This window comes from Phyllostomus hastatus, unplaced genomic scaffold (genome assembly GCF_019186645.2).
Source record: "Phyllostomus hastatus isolate PE091 unplaced genomic scaffold, TTU_PhHast_1.1 phas_contig_118, whole genome shotgun sequence".
In the NCBI taxonomy this organism is placed as follows: Eukaryota; Metazoa; Chordata; class Mammalia; order Chiroptera; family Phyllostomidae; genus Phyllostomus; species Phyllostomus hastatus.
The window spans coordinates 12,098,868-12,122,722 of record NW_025333543.1 but is presented as its reverse complement, the minus strand read 5'-3'; the positions used below and the strand labels follow the sequence as shown (position 1 = coordinate 12,122,722).

Here is a 23,855-nt window from a genome sequence, read left to right as displayed (position 1 = left end):
ATTTGCTTGGAAGATTTGTTTTCAGCCCTTCACTTTCAGCCTGTGTAGGTCTCTTATCCTGAGATGGGTCTCTTGTAGACAGTAGATATGCGGGTCATTTTTTCTTATCCATTCAGCTATTCTATGTCTTTTGATTGGAGCATTTAATCCATTTACATTTAAGGTTATTATTGATAGGTACTTATTCATTGTCTTTTATGTACGTGTGTTCCTCTCTCTCTCTCTTTTCCTTCCCTTCCTTAAAGCAGTTCCTTTAGAATCTCTTGCAGAGCTGGTTTGGTTGAGGTGTATTCTTTTAGACTTCTTTTCTCTGGGAAGCTTCTTATTTGGCCTTCTATCTTGATTGAGAGCATTGCTGGATATATTAGCCTTGGTTGCAGACCTCTCGTTCTCATTACCTGGAGTATTTCTTGCCATTCTCTTCTGGGTTGAAGTGTTTCTATTGAGAAGTCACCTGTTAGCCTTATTGGGGCTCCCTTGTATGTTACTTCCTGTTTCTCCCTTGCTGCCTTTAAGATTCTCTCTTTGTCTTGAAATTTTGCCATTTTAATTATGATGTGTCTTGAGGTGGGCCTCTTTGGGTTCCTGTTGATTTGGACTCTCTGTGTTTCCTGGATTTGTGTGAATTTTTCTCTCGTCAAATTAGGGAAGTTCTCCTTCATTACTTTTTCAACTAGGTTTTCGATCCCTTGCTCTTCTTCTTCTCCTTCTGGTATCCCTCTTATACGAATATTATTACATTTCATATTGTCCTGCATTTCTCTTAATCCTTCTTCATTCTTTCTGAGCCTCTTTTCCTTTTCTTGCTCTTTCTGGATGTTGTTTTCAACTTTGTCCTCCAGCTCACTAATCCGATCTTCTGCTTCATCACTCCTGCTTTTCATTCCTTCTACTGTATTCTTCAGTTCAGAAATTGTATTCTTCATTTCCTCTTGACCTTTGTAGTGAGTTTCTATTTCGTTTTTCAAGTTTGTAAGGTTTGCAGTGAGATTGATGTAGTTTCCCTCTAATTTCTGATAGCTAATTGTGAATTCATTGAACTTCCTGATAATCATTGTTTTGAACTGTCTGATAGTTGAGTTACCTCTATTTCATTTAGCATTTTTCCTGAGGCTTCCTCGGTTCCCTTCAATTGGGGGTTGTTTCTTTGTTTTCTCATTGCTCGTGGGTTGCTTCTTGTTTCTTCTTGTTTCTTAAATGGATCTGTTCTGGTTCCCTGTAATTATGGTGTGAACTTCTGTGGTTGAATATTTATGAGATTCAGTGGTGCAATATCTTTTGTGTATCCTGGTGGTCACAGCTTCCCCCGACTCTTTTTTTGTGATCATTGGTGGAGTAAGGTGAAATGGTTTAAGACAGCAAAACAGTATACTATGATATTTACATTAGCAGCCAGTAGAGAAGAGATGGGTTATCCTTTGGCTCCTTATAGTGTTAACTGTGATCCTCCACCCCACTATCCACGTTTTAGAAAGGATGGAAAGAGGGTAAGACTCTTATTAGGGACGAGAGGATTGTTAGTTGGATCTAGAAAGCTGTGAGACTGTGGGAGGTCAGATTCTAAGGTAGGGGTTGGATTAAAGATTCGTATATAGGAGTAGTGTGTAAAAGAATAGAGAGAACCCCCAGAATAGTATAGTTCAGAAAATTGCAAAGTGGGCTGAGATCAGATAGGGGTATTGAGTAGTATTTACAATTGTATGGACTAGGTCTTATTAACAGTAATAGTAAAGTGACAGTCTTGTGGCAGAATCGACGAGATCTAGATAACAAGAATAAAGAGTATAGAACCTTGAGAGGTCTATTAATGGAACACAGGTGAAGGAAAGTAACTTATCAACACCTTGTGACTGAGATACCAGGGGGAACCTATCAAATGACAGTATAACCAGCCAAGCAAAGAAGATTATACAGAAAGAAAAAGAATAAAAAAATATTATTTAAAATATTATTAAAATTAAAAATGTCGGAAAAGTGAGAAAAAAATAATACAATTTACAGTAACTTGCAAGCTTAAAAAAAAAGGAAAGAAAAGCAGAAGATGTAGTGCAGGAGAGATAAATTTGGAGTGGAAAGAATAATATTAGGATGAATAGAAGAGAAACATAAGGGATTGAGAGGTATAAAAATAATAAGAAAAATAAAATGTCACATAAAACACAAGATAAAATCAATCAACCAACAACAGCCACAAATACCAAACCAAACAAACCAAACCAAACAAAATAACCTCTTGTTGGTTTCTAACTGGCCAGACCAGTTTTTCTTATCTTGCTGGCTTCAGCTGGCTGAGGGACCTTTGAAATGCTTTTCTCTCTTCCCAGCCAGATCTCAGCAAGTCTGTCAGGTACCTTGGGCGCTCCTGAGCACACTCGCTCTCCGGAGCTCACTGCCACGTTCTTCCGGACTCTGGGGTCCCTGCAGAGTTCCAGCTCTATGATCTCAGGAGGCACCTGCGATGTTTTGGGATTCACTGCGCCCTCCCTGGGAATCGTAAAAGGGCGCGCCCCTCCCCCAAACTTTTGAGATTCGGTCTCTAGGATCGCCCTAAGCTACGCGCCGCGACCCTTCCGGGTTCACAGTGTGCGCGAGTCAGGCTTCCCACTGGTGCATGAGCCGAGCCGTTCCAGGATCTGTTTTCCAGTGATCTGCACTCCGACTGACCGGGCTAGGGGTGTTGGCGCATTTCCTGTCCTCCCCTGGTCAGGCTGGCTGGGAATTTTTGAGTTACTGCTGTAGGAAGGCACTAAGCGCTGCGTCTCTTTCGGAATCACAGGGCGCGAGTCAGGCTTCCCGACGGGGCGCGAGCCAAGCCCTTCCTGGCTTTGTGTTTTCCACCGATCTGCACTCGGACTGGGCTAGGGGTGTTGGCGCATTTCCCAGCCGCCCCTGGTCGAGTCGGCTGGAGGCCCTCACTTCTCCCAGGACTCTGGGATGGTGTTCATAGTCCCTGGGCGATTTTTTCCCAGTCCAACTGGCCAATCTGTTCCTTCAAGCAACACGTTCTCCCCTAGAGTTGTTCAACCCCCGTATTCGGGGGAGGGTGCAGCGACTCCCCTCTCCCAGTAGCCCTGAGGCAGACCCGGGAGCACTGGGGCCTGGGGACTGCACACCCCTAGACCCCGACTTGATGTCTGGGTCCCTTTTGTCCTGAAGCAGTCTCCTTACCATCTGGTTTTTCAGTGATCGCAATAAGTTTTGATGTCCTGCTTTCAAAAGTGATTTAGTAACCTAGTCCACTTGCTCTGTTTCTCCACCGATCCACGAGTTTCCCTCCTCTTCACAGAAGCCAAGAAACACGCTGCCTAGAGTGAGGCCGCCATCTTCCCCCCCTATATTTCATTGATAAGATAATCTTGATTATTGTAGCTTTAAAATAAAAATCAAAACCATATAGTATTACTCTTCAACATTGTCCTTTTTAAAGTTGTTTTAGTTATTCTAGGTCTTAGAATCTGTTGCCTTAGGAATTCTACACAAATTTTAGAATCAGTTTTCCAAATTCTGCAAAAAAGCCTGCTAGAATTTTCGTCAGGACATCATTGACTCTATAAATCAACTTTGGGAAAATTTACGTTCACAATATAAAGTTTTCCACCAATAAACATTGAATATCCCTCCTGTTATTTAGGTCTTCTTTAATCTCTCTCAATAACTTATAATTTTCAGTATACAGGTTTTTCCCCATCTTTTGTCAGATCTATATGAAGTGCACATTTCATATAAAATATGGTTATATAGTAAATATATATTTCATATTTTTCTTTTACTTTTATTTAAAATTATTGGGGTCACATTGGTTAATAAAATTATATAGGCTTGAAGTGTACAACTCTATGATAATATTCCACATTTTTGATGCTACTATAATACTGTTTTTAATTTTTAATTAACTGTGGCTAGTATACATAAAGCTATTGATTTTTTAAAAAAATATTTTATTTATTTATTTTCAGGGAGAGGGTAAGGGAAAGAGACAGAGAGGGAGAGAAACATCATTGTGTGAGAGAGAAACAGTTGCCTCGCACACACCCCCAACCAGGAGCCTGGCCTGCAACCTAGGCATGGGCCCTGACTGGGAATTGAATTGGCAACCTTATGGTTTGCAGGCTGGCATTCAACCTACTAAGCCACACTAGCCAGGGTTAAAGCAACTGACTTTTGTATATTGATGTTATATTTTGCAACCTTGCTAGCCTCACTTACTACCTATAGTCATTAGTAGATTGCAGGGTAATCTAATAAATGATTAATGTCATCTGTAAATAAAGTCAGTTTTCCTTCTTTGCAATTTGAATGTATATTATTGTTTTTTCTTACTTCATTGTACTGACTAGAACCTAGAGCATATTGAATAAAGTGAGAGTAAATATCCTTATTTTTCTTCTAGTTCTTGTGGTAATAGCATTTTTGTTTCAGTATTAAGTATGACATTAGCTGTAGATACCCTTGTCAAGTTGAGGAAATTGCCTTCAATTCCTTCTGAGAGTTTTTACTAGAAAAAAATGTGTGGACTTTTGTCAATGCTTGTCTGTAATTTGTCTATGATAGTATTACACATTTTTGATGCTATTGTAAACAGCATCAAAATAGCACTGAGATGACATTTTTTAGAGTATTACTCAGGTGAAAAGAGTATTTTTTTGAACATTAATCCAATCTTACACTGCTAGAATACACCAAACTGAGACATGATGTATTATCCCCTTTGAAATATTGTTGAATGCAATATACTAAAAATTTGTACAAACTTTTGTGTCTGCATTCATCATGGTGCACAACTTTAGTTATGTAATGTTTCTTTCTGGTTTTGGAATCAGGGTAATAGTCTCATGGGATGAATTGGAAAGTAGTCCAACCATTTCAGTTTATGGATGAGTTTGTGTGTTACTTCTTTAACTATTTCATAGATTTTACTAGTGAAGGCATTAGGGTTAGGATTTTGTGTGTGTGTGTGTGTGTGTGTGTGTGTGTGTGTGTGAAAGTTTTTAATTGCCAATTAAATTTCTTTACTACATTAAGGACTATTCAACTTTATCTATTTCTCACAAATGAGGTTCTTGGTATGTGTCTTCCAAGAAATTTGTAAATATAATTTAAGTTGTGAATTTATTGGCATAAAGTCATTCACACTACTTCTTTATTGTTCTTTTAATAGACAAAATCTATAATGATGCCTTCTCTTTATTTTCAAATCAGTATAGCTAGAGATTTATCAATTTAATTGAAATTCTCAAAAACAGCTTTTGCTGTAATCAACTTTGCCTTCTATTTAAATTAAAAAATTTAAGTTTATTCGGGTAATATTGGTTAATAAAAGATTCAATTCTATAATACAATACTTGTACATTGCATTGTATACTTACCACTCAAAGGCTAGTCTTCCATCACTATATATTTGACCTGTTTTCACACAACTCTCCCCCCATTCCTCTCTGGTAAACACCTCACTATTGTCTACGCATATGAGTTTGTTTTGTTTGTTCATTACTTTCTATTTAATATCCCACGTATAGTGAAATCATATGGTTCTTGTCCTTTTCCATTTCACTTGTTTCACTTAGCATGACACTCTCAAGATCCATTCATGTGGGTGCAAATGTCAAAATTTCACCCTTTTTGTGGCTAAATAGTATTCCATTTTATATATGTACTACATCTTTATACACTAGTCCACTGAAGAAAACTTATGTTGTTTCCATGTCATGGGCACTGTGAATAGTAACACTGCAATAAACATAGGGGCACTGTGAATAGTAACACTGCAATAAACATAGGGGTATATATGTGTTCACAAAAAAATGTTCTCAAAATTTTCAGGTAGCTACCCAGAGGGATGATTGCTAAATCAAAGGTAAATTCATACCTTTTGAGGATCCTCCATGTTGTTTTCTATAGTGGCTGTAGAATATAGTGGCAATTTACATTCCTATCAGTACTGTATAAGGGTTCCTTTTTATCCACATCCTCTCCAACAGTTGTTATTTCTAGTCTTGTTGATGATAGCCATTCTACAGGTGTGAGGTGCTATCTCATTGTGGTTTTGATTTGCATTTTCCCTGTAGCTAGTGAATTTGAAAATCTTTTTATGTATCTGATGTCCATTTGTATGTCTTCTTGGGAAAAGTGCCTATTCAGGTCCTATGTCCATTTTTTAAAATGATGTTTTTGTTGTTGTTGTTGTTGAGTTGTATGATTCTTTATGTACTTTTGATATTAGCCCCTTATTGAAGGTATTGTTTGCAAATATATTCTTCCATTTTGTTGGTTGCCTTTTGCTTGGTTGATGGTTTCTTTTACTCTGCAGAAGCTTTTTAGTTTGATGTAGTTCTGTTTATTTATTGTTGCTTTTACTTCCCTTGCCTTTGGGGTCTAGTTCACAAAAACCTCTCTGACATCATTGCCCAAAAGCTTAGCACCTATGTTTTTCCTATGTACTTTATTGTTTCAGGTCTTAATAATTAATTAAGTCCTTAATCCTTTTTGAGTTAATTTTTGTAGACTGACTCAGAAACCTGTCTAGTTTCATTCTTCTGCACATGGCTTTCCAATATTCCCAACACCATTTATTGAAGAGGATTCCTTTTTTTCTCCACTGTATTTGTTTTTTTTTTTTTTGTGGGTGGCTCCTTTGTCAAAAATTAGTTGCCCATATATGTGTGAGTTTGTGTCTGGACTGTCAATCTGTTCCATTGGTCTATTTTTCTGCCAGTACCATACTGTTTTGATTATTGTAACTTTGCAGCATAATTTGATGCCAGGGAGTGTGAGATACATCCAGCTTTGTTATTTTGTTTCAGGACTGCTTCAGGTATTTGTGGTCTTTTGTAGTTTCATAAAAGTTTGAACCTTTTTTTTTGCTCTATTTCTTTGAAAAAAAAAAGCCACTGGGACATAGGTGGGGTTGCAACTAATCTGTATATTGCTTTAGGTAATATAGCTATTTTAACTATGTTCTTTCAATATATGAACACATCTTTCCATTTCTTTGTGTCTTCTTCAATTTCTTTCAACACTGTCTTTATAGTTTATAGTGTATAGATTCTTGACATCCTTTGTTATGTTTATTCCTAGGTATTAATTCTTTTTATTGCAACTGCAAATGGAATTGTTTCCATAATCTTCCCCTTGATTTTCATTGTTAGTATATAGGAATGCAATGGATTTTTATACACTGATTTTGTATCCTACATTTTTATTGTATTGGTTTATAATAGTCTTTTGTTGGAATCTTTAGGTTTCCTATATTATACAGACTCATGTCAAGTGCAAAAAGTGAAAATTTTGACTTCTTCATTTCCAATTTGGATGCTTTTTGTTTCTTTCTATAGCCTGATAGCTCTGGCTAGGACTTTCAGTATTAAGTTGAATAACAATGGTAAGAATGGGTGTCCTTGTCTTGTTCCTGACTTTAGAGGAAAAGCTTTCACTTTTTCACACTGACTTTGATACTAGCTGAAAGTTTGTCATAATGCGCATAATTATGTTGAGGTAATTTCCTTCTGTACTAATTTTATCAAGTGTTTTAAACACATGTGGATGTTGTACAACATCAATTACTTTTTCTGCATCTAGTCATATAATTATCTTTTATTTTGATAATGTGGTGTATGTGTCCCATTGTTAATTTGCATATGGTGAAACATCCTTGCATTCCTATGATAAACTCCACTTGATTGTGATGTATTATATTCTCTTTTTAATGTATTTTGTTTAGGATTTTTGCATATATGTTCATCAGAGATACTGTCTTGCAATTTTTATTGTTGCCTTTGCTAGGTTTTAGTATCAGTATATTGTTGGCCTCATAAAATGAGTTACAAAGTATTATCTCTCCTTCAATCTTTTGGAATAGTTTGAGAATAGGTATTAAACCTTTGAATATTTGGTAGAATTCACTAGGGAAGTCACATGGTCCTGGATTTATTTGTGGGGAGGTTTTGATGACTGCTTCAATTCAGATTTTCCAGTTTTCCTGATTTAGTCCAGGAAGGTTATATATATTTAAAAGCTAGTTCATTTTTCCTACGTTATTGAATTTGGTGGTGTACAGCCTTTCAAACTATTCCTGTGTAGTCCTTTGTATTTCTCTGGTATCCACTGTAAGCTCTCCTCTTTCATTTTGTTTTAAATGTATTTTATTGATTATGCTATTACAGTTGTCCCATTTTCCCCCCTTCACTCCCCTCCACCCTGCACACCCCCTCCCACCCACATTCTCCCCCTTTAGTTCATGTCCGTGGGTCCTACATATAACTTCTTTGGCTTCTACATTTCCTACATTATTCTTGCCCTCCCCCTGTCTATTTTCTACCTACCATCTATGCTACTTATTCTCTGTAACTTTTCCTCCACTCTCCCCCTCCCACTCCCCTGTTGCTAACCCTCCATGTGATCTCCATATTTCTGTGGTTCTGTTCCTGTTCTAGTTGTTTGCTTAGTTTGCTTTTGTTTTTGTTTTAGGTGTGGCTGTTAATGATTGTGAGTTTGCTGTCATTTTACTATTCATATTTTTTATCTTCCTTTTCTTAGATAAGTTCCTTTAACATTTCATATAATAAGGGCTTGGTGATGATAAACTCCTTTAACTTGACCTCATCTGGGAAGCACTTTATCTGCCCTTCCATTCTAAATGATAGCTTTGCCGGATAGAGTAATCTTGGATGTAGATCCTTGCCTTTCATGACTTCAAATAATCCTTCCCAGCCCCTTCTTCCCTGAAAGGTTTCTTTTAAGAAATCAGGTGACAGTCTTATGGGAACTCCTTTGTAGACAACTGTCTCCTTTTAAGATTCTCTCCCCAATTTTAAACTTGGGTAATGTAATTATGATGTGCTTTGGTGTGTTCCTCCTTGGGTCCAACTTCTTTGGGATTCTCTGAGCTTTCTGGACTTCCTGGAAGTCTATTTCCTTTGCCAGATTGGGGAAGTTCTCCTTCATTATTTGTTCAAATAACTTTTCCACTTGTTGCTCTTCCTCTTCTCCTTCTGGTACCCCTATAATTCGGATATTGAAATGTTTAAAGATGTCCTGGAGGTTCCTAAGCCTCTCCTCATATTTTGAATTCTTGTTTCTTCATTCTTTTCTAGTTGGATGTTTCTTTTTTCCTTCTGGTCCACTCCATTGATTTGAGCCCCAGTTTTCTTCCCATCACTATTGGTTCCCTGTACATTTTCCTTTATTTCAGTAAGGAAATAGTGAAAGGTGTAGCCTCCATTTTTTCATCTAATTTGTGACCAAATTCAACCAATTCTATGAGCGTCCTGATTACCAGAGTTTTGAACTGTGCATCTGATAAGTTAGCTATCTCTTTATTGCTTAGTTGTATTTTTTCTGGAGCTTTGATCTGTTCTTTCGTTTGGGCCTTTTTTTTTTTTTTGGTCTTCATGCGCATGTTACATAGTGAGGGGCAGAGTCTTAAGTGTTCACCAGGGGTAACCCTCATCACTGAGTTGTGATGCTGTATGTGGGGAAGTGGTCCGAGAGAGAACAATGGCACTTGCTCTGCTCTCTGCTGGATTTCAGTCACTTCCCTACTTCCCATAAGCAAATTGGACCCTTCTGGTGCCGATTCCCATGTGGGTGGGTTTGTGTATGTCCTAGGACACTGTGCGTCTCTCCAACAAACTTTCCTGTCTGGCTGAAAGTTTCTCCCGCTGCCTCAACCCCCACAGGCGTTTTCAATCAGTGGTTTGAAGCTTTATTTCCCTGAACTGGGGCCCTGAGTTGCGCAGTCTGTCCCATTCCCCAGTTGTTTCTCCTGGTTTATCTGCAATCGAATGTGGGACCACCCAGCCTGCAATCTGCCACCTCGCTGGGTCCACCCACTGCTGCCTGGCTGCCCAGCAACAGCCTGTACGGCCCGTTGCACAATCTGGTGCCTCACTGGGTCCTCCAGCTGCTGCCTTGCCAGCTCTGGTCTTCCAGGCACCACCTTACTGCATGTCCTCTCTGCCTAACTGCCGATCTCCGCCCTTCTTACTGCTCTGGATGAATGTGTCTTCTTTAACTCCTTGGTTGTCAGACTTCCATACAGTTTGATTTTCTGGCAGTTCTGGTTGTTTTTTGTTTTTAAGTTGTTGTTGTCCTTCTTTTGGTTGTGGGAAGAGGCACAGTGTGTCTACCTATGCCTCCATCTTGGTTGGAAGTCCTCCTCTTTCGTTTTTTAAGAAAAATATTATTTTTATTGTTCAATTATAGTCATTTCCATTTTCCCTCCTCTACTCTCCCCTGCCCCACCCATCTTCACCTCTCACCCTCAATCCTACCCCGCTTTGGTTTCTGATTTAGTTTGAGTGGGTTCTCTTTGTTTCTTAGTGAATCTAGCCAGAGGTTTGTCAATTTAATTATTTTTTTTTCAAAGAATCAGCTCTTTGTTGCTATAAACTTTCTCTTGTTGCTGCATTCCAAAAAATTTTGACATATCACATTATCATTCTCATTTGTCTCTCTATATCTTTTGGTCTATTTTACTTCTTCTTTGACCCAGTCAGTTTATTAGCTTATTATTTAACTTCCACAAATTTGAGTTTTCTCCAACTTTATTTTTTTGCAGTTGCTTTCCAATTCTAAAGCATTATTGTAGGAGAACATGTGTGGTATGATTTCAATTTTCTTAAATTTGTTGAAGCTAACTTTTGTGCCCCAACATATGGTCTATCCTTGAAAATGTTCCATATGCACTAGAAGAGAATGAATATTCTGGTGTTCTAGGATAAAAATCTCTGCACTTATACATCATATCCATTTGGTGTAATATGTCATTTAAGGCCAAAATTCCTTAGTGTTTTTCTCTTTAGATGATGTATCCATTGCTGTCCATAGGGTATTTAGGACCTTTAATATAATGGTACTTGGTCATTTTCTCCCTTTAGGTTTGTTAGTAATTGCTTTGTATATTTTGGTGCTTCCAGGTTGGATGCATGTATGTGTTATGTCTTGCTGATGCATTGTCCAATTTATCAGAATAAAAGTCTTTGTCTCTTACCATTTTTATTTTGAAATCTATTTTGTCAGATATAAGTACAGTAACATACACTCTTTCCTGGATGCCATTTCTTGGAAATTCATCTTCCACCCCTTTACTCTGAGTCTGTCTGTCTTTGTAGCTAAGATGTGTATCATGAAAGGAACATATAGTTTGGTCTTTTTTTTTTTAATGCATCCGTTACTCTGTGTCTTTTTATTTGTGAGTTCAATCCACTTAAGTGTAGGGTGATTACTGATATATGGAGGTTCCCTGTAGCCAGTTTATCTTTTGTTTTCTGATTGCTCTGTTTCCATTATTTATTTTTCCTTGTGTTTCTGTCTCCTATTTTAGGTTGCTGGTATTCTATGATTGTATTCCCTCAGTTTCCTCTATTTTATGATATATGTCTCAGTTCTTAAGTTTTGTTTTGTGGTTACTATTAGGTTCATGCAAAAAAGTTTCCTATGTACAAATGTCTTTCTTCTCCTTATTGTACTTATTGTATCTTATCTCCATTTACCTTTGAAACGTCAGTCATTCCCTCCTTCCTCTTTATGTTTATTTTCACAAATTATCCCCCCTTTTTTTGCCATGCATTCATTTCTGAACTGTATAAGCTGTTTTCTTTTTGGAAACAAAAATGCCTTTACCTACTTTAACCTTTGTGTTATATTTATTGTTAAGCCCTACTCTGAACAAGGGTTGCAATTTCGTGTTGCTGTCAGTCACCTTGCTCACAGTTTTGTATCCTTTTGTCTTTTTGTTTCAGATAAAAGAATATCCTTATTTTCCATAATACAGGTTATGTGATGGTAAATTTCTTGGTTTTGTTGTTGTTGTTTTTTTTTTTTTAAATCTGGGAAAGCCTTTATTTCTTCTTCATATCTAAAGTATAATATTGTTGGATATATTATTCTTAGCTGGTAAGTTCTTCCTTTCAATATTTTGAATATTTCATTCCCCTCTCTCCTGTACTGTTTGGTTTCTCTTGAAAAAAAAAAATCTGATATGTTATTGTAATGGGGTTTTCATAATATGGCACAGTCTTCTTTTCCCTGGATGCCTTGAGAATTCTCTTTGTCATAAAATTCTGAGAGTGTTGGGGAAAGTCTTTTTGAATTGAGATAATTATGGGTTCTGTTAACTTCTTATATTCCAAGGTCCAGCTCTTTCTATAAGTTTGGGATGTTTTCATCTATTATTCATTTGAACAGGCTCTCTATTCCATTCTCCCTGTTTTCTTTTTTTGATATACCCTATATTCATACATTGCTATTTCTAATGTATTCAGATAGTTCTCATAGAGATCTTTCATGTTTTATTTTTTTACTTTCAATTCTCCCTCTTCTTCCATCTGAGTCATGTGTAGATTTCTATCTTGAATATCACTAATTCTTTCGTCCTTCCTGTCTGCTCTATTTTCCTAAGCTCTCTAATTCATTTGTCATCTCATTTATTGAGTTCTTCAGCTTTAAAAATTCTGTTTGGTTCCTTTTTGTAGTTTCAGTCTCTTTCATAAAGTACATATTTTGTTTGTTGATTTTATTTCTGAGCTCAGTGAACTGACTTTGTGAGTTTTCTTGTATCGCTTGAAGTTTTTTGTTATCTTTATTCACAGCAGCAAGCAATCTTGAATTCACTGTCATTTAAATCACAATATTCCATGTCTCTGAGTTTACTTTCTGGAGATTTTTTATTTTATTTCAGATTTACTTCATCTCCTTGGTTGTTCATAGTACATGATGTATTATTTCTCTGCCTTTAAAGTACTTGTTGCCTTTTACCCTTGAACAAGTTGATAAGTAGAGTTCTTTTGTTTTCCAGTAGGTGGTGCTACAGTGCAATATTTTTCTTACCTGTAGTAATGGGACTTCTGGGTTTCTGTGGGGTGGTGTTGCCTCAGAGTGGAAAATGCCCTGTATTCCCTGAAGAGATGGGACCCCTTGTATAAGTGGTCTACTTAGCCTCAGGGCATCACCTCCATGGCAGTATGTGGCCAGCAGTGGGAATCCAGGTCTATGAGTTCCCCACCCTGCTTTCTCACAACTAGAAGTGATTGGCTGCATTGCACTATTTGAGGTGTCCCTGTTCCCTCTACCAGGTTCCACCACAATGGTTGGTCTGTGTTGGTGGAGGAAGTGGGCTGTTGCATATCTCTGGCTTTATTCTTTCTACTGAGTTCAGCTCAAATGAGTACACACCACTCCAGTAAAAGTGTTACTTCTACCCTTTCACAACCTGCCTCCACTGCTGCTGCCACTGCTGTAAACAGCAGGCTACAGGAAAGTGAGGGTTGGGCAGACTTACACATCTGTAGCTTTGTTTCTTTTTCCTTGGTGATGGTGGCTGCTTCACAGCAGAGCCACTGTTTGCACCACTTCTTGGCCGCTGCCCCTGAGCTTGGCTTCAATGGGTACCAGCCTCTGATCTGCCAAGAGGAGGTTGCAACCCTACTCCAGTGATACAGCATGTGCTGGAGCTGCCACAATTGTTGGAATGCCTCCCCTGTCATCTTTGCCCCCTGTGCCTCAGCTGCTCACTTCTAAAGCCCACCTTCAGATGTCTCAATGGCAGAGTCTTGGACATTTTTTGTTGAGCAGGGAATCCTTTATTGAATTATAGTTGTCCAACCTGCTGTATCTTTAAAATAAGAGACTTAAGAGGTTTTCTCACACTGCCATGATACTGATGTCACCCAATTTTCACTTCTTTTTCTGAAAGTTTTCTATTTCATTAGATCAGATATCTGCTCTTATCTTTATTACTTTCTTTCTTGTCCTTTGGATTTATTGTGTTTTTCCCTAGTTGGGAAGTTGATCTCATTGCATTGAGATCTCCTTTTTTCTCTAGTAAAGATATTGAGTTCTGAAAAATTTCCAATACATACTACTTTATTGTCTTAGGCATGTTAGTATCTTATGTTTTTGTTTATCTTCATTCGAGAATGTAGCACAATTTTCTTGGTGAGTTCTTTGATTAATATTCTAATTGTTCTATCCATTATTGAGAGAGGGGTATTCAAATCTCCAACTTTAATTTTATAAATGTCTATTTCTCCTAGCTACTTTATCAGTTTTTGGGTTATATATTTTGATACCTTTATTGGGTGTATAAATATTTAGGATTGATTTGTACTCTTGGTGAATTAACCATTTCATTATGAAATGACCCCCTTTACTGCTGTTAATATTCTTTGTTCTGACATCCACTTTATCTGATTATAATAGCTACTCTAGCTTTCTTTTATACATTGTCCTGCTGTTATTTGTGTGTTTATAATTAAAGTGAATTTCTTATAGGCAGGATCAATTTGCGTAATGCATTTTTATTCAATCTGACGATCTCTGCCTTTTAATAGGGGTATTTAAGCCATAGCTATTTAAGGTGATTATTGATACATTTAGGATTAAATCTGTTATTTTGCTATTTATTTTCTATTTGTGCCATCTCTTCATTGTTTCTGTTCTTCCTTTTTTTTCCATCTTTCAAATTATCTGAATTTCTTCATGATTCCATTTTATCTCCTTTGTTGGCTCATTAGCTCTAGTATTTATAGTATACATCTTTAACATATTAGAGTTTATCTTTAAATAATATTTCACTACTTCTTATATAAGAACCTTAAAATAGTATATCTCCATTTCTCCCTTCTCATTCTGTGTGCTACTGGTGTCCTACATTTTTATTTTTACATACATTATAAACCCCACTCTATTATTTTTATTGAAATGGTCATATTAGTTTGCTAGGGTTGCCATAACAAAATACCTCATACTTGGTGGCTTAAACAACATAGATGTATTATCATAGTTCTAGACGCTAGAAGTCAGCAGTCAAAGTAATTCAGGGTTGGCATTTTTGAGGGCTGTAAGAAGAATGTATTCCATACCCTTCTCCTACCTTTTATTTGTTTCCTAGAAATCTTTGGTGCTCTTAAGCTTGTAGATGCATCATCCCACAGCCTTCATCTTTACATTACATTCTTCCTGTGTATGTATGTCAAAATTTCTCCTCTTTATAAGGTACATAGTCATATTGAATTAGGGCCCATCCTGATAACCTAATTTTAACTTGATTATCTCTGAAAAGACCCTATCTCTAAAATAAAGTCGAATACTAGGGTTTACAACTCTTACATATCTTTTTGGCAGGAGTAGATTTAAGCCCTAACAATGACCAGTTATCTTTTAAAGATCTTAAATAATAAAAGTATATGTTTTTTACAGCTATGAAGTTATTCTTTCCTATACTCTTCATTATCTGCAGATTCGTATCTCCACCTGGCTGAAGCACTGTAGGAGACCATTCTGTGTAGCGTGGGGCCAGCTCCCACCTGGAGATGCACAGGACCCATGCCCACAAATAGATTCTCTCCTGTGGGGAATCAGGCCTGCAATGTACATAGGATGCTTTGAGTCTTGCTTTTGCTAAAAACTCCCTCACCCTGAATTAAGATAGCAAGTGCTTACTGTAACTTCCTAAAATCCATGCTAAAACTCCCCAGTGTAGAGTGTAACTGGTTCAACCACTTTTCCCTTTTCATTTGCAAATATCCTTCTTCTGTGATGTGATTAGCAGCAGCATCTCCTTTGTTTTCTGTAAAAGGTAACCACCTAAAGCCAACCTATGCATAGTAAATGAGGACCATCATGTAATGTGACCAGAAAAAAGAAATAAAGGCCTGTCATGGCAGAGGCCGCAGCTTTTGGCTCCTGTTGAGAGCAAAGCCGTCTGCCCTTTTCCTCCATAGGACTTGGTAGTCCATGTGGATGTCTCTCCCCCATCCACAGTGTCACGGACGCCATGAGCTGGGGTTCATATCAAAGCACTTCTTTAACATTACTTACAATGCAGGTTTACTGATCTTGAAATCTTTCAGGTTTTACATATCTTAAAAAAATACCTTATTTTGCCTTCATTTTTGGAAGATATTTTCACTAAGTTTGGATCCTAGCTGACAAATTTTTATCATCTTTTAGTCTTTTAACATGTTTTTTTCATTTTATAAATCTTTAGCTACTTTTTAAGACAGTCTTTATCACTGTTATTTTTTGGGGGAGAGGTTTGATGTTCCTTGGTGTTAATTTTCTTTTTTTTTTTTAAAGATTTCATTTTTTTTTTTTTTTTTATTTTGAGAGAGGGGAAAGAAGAGAGAAAGAGATAGGGAGAAGCATCAGTGTGTGATTGCCTCTAGCATGCTCCCTACTGGGGACCTTGCCTGCAACCGAGGCATGTGCACTAGACTGGGAATCAAACCAGTGACACTTTGGTTCAAAAGCCAGTACTCAATCCACTGAGCCACACCAGCCAGGGCGTAATTTTTTCTTTTTTCTTTCTTTCTTTTTTTTTCTTTTGGTGTGTGTGTGTGTGTGTGTGTGAGCTTAGGGTTTATTGAGCTTTTTGGATTTCTAGATTTATAGCTTTTATCAAGTTTGAAAATTAATTTCTTTAATCCTCTGCCCTTTTTTGGGAAACTCCAATTATGCCTGTATTTCACCATTTGAAATTTGGCCACTTGAAATTGTGATGTTCTTCCATTTAAAACATTCTCTTTTCCATGTTTAATTTGAAGTAGCTTTATTGCCATGTCTTTAATTTAACTTTTCTTCTTAATATTTAATTATCATTAGTTCCATGTAGTTTGTATTTCTTATATATTGTAGTAAACCATTTCTAGAAATTAGATTTGCATATTTTAAAAGGTCTTCCATGTATTTACTTAACTTGTTGTACACATGGAATATAGTTAAAAAGCCCCTATTTTAATATTCTTGTTTTCTAATTTTTCTTTTTTTAAGCATATTTTATTGATTATGCTATTACAGTTGTCCCATTTCTATTTTTTCCCTTTATCCCACTCTGCCTGGTACCCTCATACTCTCCAGCATTCCTTGTCCTTTAGCTCATGTCCATGGGTCATACATGTAAGTCATTTGGCTTCCATATTTCCTATACTATTCTTAACCACCCCTAGTTTATTTTGTACCTACCATAATATGCTTATTCCCTGTAATTTTCTCCCATTCTCCCCTTCCCCCTCCGATAACCGTCCATGTGATCTCCATTTCTGTGATTCTGTTCCTATTTAGTAGTTTGCTTACTATTTTTTTTAAGATTCAGTTGTTGATAGTTGTGAGCTTATTGTCATTTTACTGTTCATAGTTTTGATCTTCTTTTTCTTAGATAAGTTCCTTTAATATTTCATACAATAAGGGTTTGGCAATGATGAACTCCTTTAACTTGACCTTGTTTGGGAAGCACTTTTACCTACCCTTCCATTCTAAAGGATAGCTTTGCTGGATAGAGTAATCTTGGATGTAGGTCCAAGATTACTCTATCATGACTTTCATGACTTTGAATAATTCTTTCCAGCCCCTTCTTGCCTGTAAGGTTTCTTTTGAGAAATCAGCTGACAGTCTTATGGGAATTATCAGCTGATTTGTAGATAATCGTCTTCTTTTCTCTTGCTGCTTTTAAGATTCTCTCCCTATCTTTAACTTTGGGTAATTTAATCATGATGTGTCTTGGTGTGTTCCTCTTTGGGTCCAACTTGTTTGGGACTCTCTGAGCTTCTTAGACTTGCATGTCTATTACCTTTGTCAAATTAGAGAAGTTTTTTTCATTATTTTTTGAAATAAGTTTTCAATTTCTTGGCCTTCCTCTTCTCCTTCTGGCACCCACATGATTCAGATGTTGCAATGTTTAAATGTGTCTCAGAAGTTCCTAGGCCTCTCCTAATTTTTCTGAATTTTCATTTATTCATTCTGTTCTATTTGAATGTTTATTTCTTCCATTTGTTTCAAATAGAGTCCTATTTCTCTTCTTTTTACTGTTGGTTCCCGATATGTTTTTCTTTGTTTCACTTCATATAGAATTCACTTCGTCCTTTACTTTTCACCTATACTCAATCATTTCTGTGAGTATCCTGACTACCAGTGTTTTGAACACTGTATCTGATAGACTGGCTATCTCCTCATTGCTTAGTTCCTTTTCTGGAGTTTTGATCTATTCTTTCATTTGGGCCATATTTCTTTGTCTTGGCACACCTGTTATGTTGCAAGGGGCAGAGCCTTAGGTATTCACCAGGGCAGGGCAATCCATGATGCTGCATTGTGGCCCTGTATGTGGGGAAGGGCTCAGAGTGGGTACAATGCTACTTGCTCGGCTTTTGTCCCACTTTCAGTCACTTCCCCTGCTTCCCACCAGCAAACTGCCCCTTCTAGGTGCTGCCCTGATGCTGATTCCCAGGTGGGTGGGCTTGTGTATGTTCTAGGATCCCATGGACCCTTCCTACAGATCTTCCTGTGAAACTGGCAGTTTCTCCTGCCACTGCAACCCCTGCAGATTTTTACAGCTGAAGGTTTTGAGGCTTTATTTTCCTAAGCTAGAACACTGGGTTGTGATGGTCTGTCTCATCCTCCAGTTGTCCCTCCTGGTTTATCTGCAAGTGAATGGGGGACCACCTGGTCTTTGCTGCTGCCTTGCCATGTGTCCTCTCTGACCCAGCTGCCTGTTTCTACCTTTCCTACTAGTCTGGATGAACATTTCTTCTTTAACTCAGTTATTGGACTCCCATACAGTTCAATTTTCTGGCAGTTCTGGTTGTTTTTTGTTTTTAAATTGTTGATATCCTAACTTTGGTTGTGCGAGGAAACAAAGTGTATCTACCTACTTCTCCATCTTAGCCCTCCCCTCTTTTCTAATTTTAACATCTATGTTAGTACAGGGTCGGTCTCTGTTGAATGACTTATCTCCTCACTGTGAGTCCTATTTTCTTGTTTCTTTACTTGGCTGGTTACTTCTTTATTGGACGCCAGAAATGGTGCATTTTATCTTATTGGGTGCTGAATGGCTTTGCATTGCTATAAATATTCTTGAGCTTCGTTCTGGGGCACACTTAAGTTACCTGAGACAGTTTGATCTTTTTGGGTCTAGCTTTTAGGATTTGTTAGGTGGAACTGGAACACTTTTTATTCTAAGGCTAATTATTCTCACCAGTAAGGCAAGGCAAGGCTCTATTGTGTACTCTACCAAATATGCTGTGGTTCTTGAGTTTTCCAGTGTGGTTACTTCCAGCCTGTGTGTATTTCCATGTATTTCCAGCCTGTGTGAATGCCAAGCACTATAACCTCTAGTCCTTTCAGATGGTGCTTCCTTCAGTCTCATGTAGTTTTCTCTCTCTCTCTCTCTCTCTCTCTTTCACACACACACACACACACATTGATCAGTGCTCAGCTGTGTACTAAAAGAGCTCTGGACCCCTGGAGTTTTCCCTCTATGCAGCTCTCATATCTTTGGTACTCTGTCCTAGGGATTTTAGCTGTCTTGGTCTGCTAGCACTCTCAGCTCCACCTCCACAACAATGGGAATCAGAGGGGTTGGGAACCTCTTTTTGTGCCATGTCCTGGAAACTCTGAAGGCTATATGCGGGTGCAATTTTAGGACTCATCTAGTTTTCAGTCTCTTGGGGATTATTATCCATCATTACTTGATGTCTACTGTTTTATAAATTATTTTTAATACTTTGTTCACATTTTGTTGCTAAATTTAGGCAGGGGTAAGAGGATCAATCTGGTCCCTGTTACTCCATTTTTGACTGGAACTCTTCCTTTAATTTTAATTATACAGTTCTGAAACTACAACTCTGATTCTATTACTAAACTTATGTATAGAAGCTGTTTTGCTTTCTCTAATAACTTTAGAGTTGAAAGTTTATAGCCCCACCTGTAATCAACTTAAATATTTTAAGAATACTATTTAAGCCTCAGGTTCAGATCAAATGGTTATCATGTCTCAGTAGTCCCTGAAGGACATCTCTAATATGTATCTTGAGGAAGAAAGGTGAGAGTCACCTGCCCTGTAAAACTCTAACTCCTGATGACACAGGAATTTTCTGCAGTAAAAACCTAAGAAGAGCTGTTTTAATATAAAGCAAGCATTTATCCACATGTAGGAAGTAGAGATGACAGTAATGGTTTTAGCATTTTCTTGTTCCTCAATGTTACTATATAGATTTAATCTAAAGAGTCATGCTCATCAAAATTAAAGATTCACATAAAAGTTGAATCTTCATGTAGGAACATTTCAATAAGAATAGAAAATCTTTCTTTAGCACCTACTATATAACAGGTACTTGACTAAGTGCTTTAAATACTTTTCCTCAAGCATACATTATAACAAAATAGTAAAGTATAATCCATTACAAAACCCATTATACAAATGAGAAAACTGAGGTTCAGAGATTCAAACCCAGGTTGAAAGTAAGATTAGAATCTTTTATTTAAAAAGTACTTAGTGCATACTTACTGTACCAGGCATGTTTCTAGGTGCTGGGAACATAGCAGTGAGGAAAAAAATCCCTAATTCAAAGAATTTACACTCTAACATATATTCTCCTTAAAAGCAACATACTTATTTTGTAAATTTTTATGGTTTTTGTTTTTATTTATTATTTTTTTAGATTTTATTGATTTAGTTTTAGACAGAGGGTAAGAGAGGGAGAAAGAGAGGTAGAGAAACATTATATGTGTGGTTGCCTCTAAAGTGCCCCCTACTGGGGACCTAACCCAGGCATGTGCTCAGACTAGGAATGGAACTGGTGAGCGCAGGCCAGTGCTCAATCCACTGAGCCATGCCAGCCAGGGCTTAATTTAATTTTTTTCTGTGTCTGGTGTTATATCAAAAGTAAAATGTAAAACATCATAAATTTATGTCACTAAAAAATTCTAATTTTAAAAGTAGAGGAAACATACTATGTAAAGGTAAGTAGTTTCATTTACTAAGTACAAATAGCTGGGATTAAATAAGTTTGGTTGACTCCAAAGCCTTTGCTATTTCCACTATTCCATAATGGCTCTATATTACAATACATTTCAGAATGACAGATGTATTAAAAAAAAAATCAAAAGCCCAAACATTACAGTGATGTGCAAATCTATGCAATATATTAAAGTTTCTTGATTGTACAACAGATGATAAACAGGGAATAAAAACAGAAAATAAAGACAAACATGGTACTGGAAAAAGTTAATATTGGTTAACTAAATGGTAAAATATTTTCATGAAACATATTTAGTTTTGAATAGAAATAGTATCTTACCAACTTGTACAACTAAACATATTTGCTATTTCAGAAATGTAGGAACAATGCTTTTCCTTTGTAAATATGCATGTAAAATAGTCAAGTCTCAATGTCTCAAAAAAAAAAAAGACACATAACTATGCATACCTCTACAGCAGGTACAATGTCTATGCCAACAGTTAGAAATTCTTCAAACTTCATAAATGGGTTAAAGCAGCTGCCAACATCAAGTAATCTGATCTTTCCTGAGGTTTGTAGCAACCTAAAAACAGATTATTTTGTCTTAACACAAGCAAAATAAAAATAAAGTATAAAAAAATTCAAACATTTGAGAGATTAGGTCATGTAGATTATTGGCTCTCTTTTAGTTTTTGGATTCCTTAAACACATTTAAAAATTACTGAGGACCTTGAATTTTCATTTATGGGGGTTGTATCTATCTGTATTATTAGACTTGAAATCAAAATTGAATAGTTAAGAGGAGAGAAGATGGCAGCGAAGTAGGTGGGAGCTCAGCTCACTTGCCTGTGCACCCACCTGGGACACTTAGCTGATCTCCCAAATGACAAAGTGAACAGCCAACAGAATCTTAGCTGATAGAAGTTTGGAAGCCAAAGTATGCAGAGGATGCTTCGAAATGGGCAGTAAGGTGGTTTTATAGGTGGACAGGGCAAGTCCCTGAGCCTGGCGCCAGAAACTTGGCTGCCACCGGGGCAACATCAGAGGAGAGACAGGTCAGTGATAGAAGCCTAGCAGCTCCCTCCCCTCCCAGGGTGGGCAAATCATAGACATCTGCCAGGAGAGACTTGAACAAATAAAGTAGCCAGAGCGGAAAAAAAGGCACATAGGCACACACACAGCTGGCAGTGCACCAAAGCTAGGGTGTGGGGGCAGTTGCTGGCCTAGTCAAGTGCCAGATAGTTGTAGGGGGGTGAGTTCTGTTGGCACCAGGAGCTGGGAGAAGAGGGGAACTGTGACTGGCCATGACTGAGATAGACTCTGGACTTGTCAGAGGGTTGGAGTGTGTGGAATGCCAGGCAGTGGTTAGGAGGAGCAGCAGCAGGAGCAGCAGCAGCACCCAAATAGACTTTTTCAAAATTGGAACTGAGACGGACTGGGGAAGGATCTTGCATGAGTAGCTAGAGGGGAAGATTGTGGGCATGATTTGCTCCCACTCAGGAAGTGATCAAAGGGGTGCAAAGCGAGGAGGTTTTATTGGTACCAGCCCAGCCCAACTGTGAAGATTGGAGAATGCTACCACACTGTGTTCTAAAAGCATGGGCTGGAAACTGGGCACCTGTGATTATTGTAGCCCAGACTGAGGCCCTTTCCTTGCCAAACCACAGGAAAGGGAAAACAAGAGCCCAATACCCCACTGCCTAGAAGAGCCTGGAAGATATGCAAAATTAGCTGGACAGGCTTAACAACTAGCAGGAGCCTCCAACCCTGCCCCCCACAGTTCCCCCCCACACTGCCCCAGGACTAAATCAAGAAGACCTGGAGCCCTGGGAAAACCAGGACAGATCCAGAAAGAAGTCAGGAGGCAAACAACAACAGTCAAGACAAATTTCACCTTGCTCTTCATCAGACCTTGAATTTTTTTAAAATTTCTCTTCTTTTTGTTCACTAAGGGTTTTGTTTCTTTTTTTTCTCACTTTCATATTACACTTCAATTTTTCTCCTTTTACTTCACTAGTATTCCAATAACTCACTACTCTTGGCCTTTATTTTTTATTACTGATATTCAGATTATATATGTATTTTTATAATATTACTGTTATTCCAAATATCACACAGCACCATTCCCTGGTCTTAATCCATTTCACCATCTTCCTGAGCTTTATTACTGTTATAAACTTTATTTTCTCTCATACTATGCCATGTTTCTATCCCTTACTCTATTTCTCCTCCATCTAATCCCTCACATCGTGCTTTTCATTTTAAATCAGCCCACATTCCTTTTCTCCACTTATAAGAGTCTTATTTCTTTTTCATCTTTTTACACAGTGGCAAGTTGGGCAAAAACACCACAGTTATTGCTGTACTTCTCCAACAGAACTTTTATTTGTTCATTATTTGTTTGTACTTTATTTATTTATTTATTTTTTTAAAGATTTTATTTGTTTATTTTTAGAGAGGGAAGGGAGGGAGATAGAGAGAGAGACATCAATGTGTGGTTGCTGGGGGTTTTGGCCTGCAACCCAGGAATGTACCCTGGCTGGGAATCGAACCTGGGACACTTTGGTTCCCAGCCCGCGCTCAATCCACTGAGCTACGCCAGCCAGGTTGTTTGTACTTTAAATCCCACAGAATCCTCTCCAACTGTCTTAGTCCATTTTGCCTTCCCCCTGTTCCTGATCAATTGAGTGAGGAATTTTATTTCATTTTCTCCCCCTTTCTCAATCTGGGCTTTACTCCTTACTCTTAGTAGTTTGCTTCCTCGATCCTCTCAAAACCATTTATTTTTCACTGTAGACATTTCATATACACTTTTCACTTTTGTACAATATTTATTCCTGTTCCACCTTTATTAAACCTCATTCAGCTGCTGTTGCTATTGACACTGCTGTGGTTTTTCTGCAATTTTGCTCCCATTGGTCCAATACCTTTTCAATTTCACTTCAAACCTCAGAGTATACTTTTCCCTTTTCTTACCCCTTTGTTCCTATTGCCCCTTTGTGTGTTACTTACATTTTAAATTTTGTTCCCTCTCTACTCTTATCAGTTTTCCCTCTTACCACTCAATAACCTTTTGCCCTCTTTTTGTCATCTCATATATGTCAGGATGGGCGGGGTAGGACAAAA

The 23,855-nt window shown here is 37.6% G+C and overlaps 1 protein-coding gene across 1 annotated transcript in view; it reads right to left on the bottom strand.

Moving 5' to 3' along the window:
- The window catches only part of BMT2 (base methyltransferase of 25S rRNA 2 homolog), a 201,210-nt gene that overhangs the window by 22,693 nt on the left and 154,662 nt on the right, over positions 1-23,855 (bottom strand). The window contains exon 4 of the mRNA XM_045847799.1: positions 21,198-21,312. Within this exon, the coding sequence (XP_045703755.1) occupies positions 21,198-21,312 (115 nt within the window). The remainder of the gene's footprint in view (positions 1-21,197; positions 21,313-23,855) is intronic.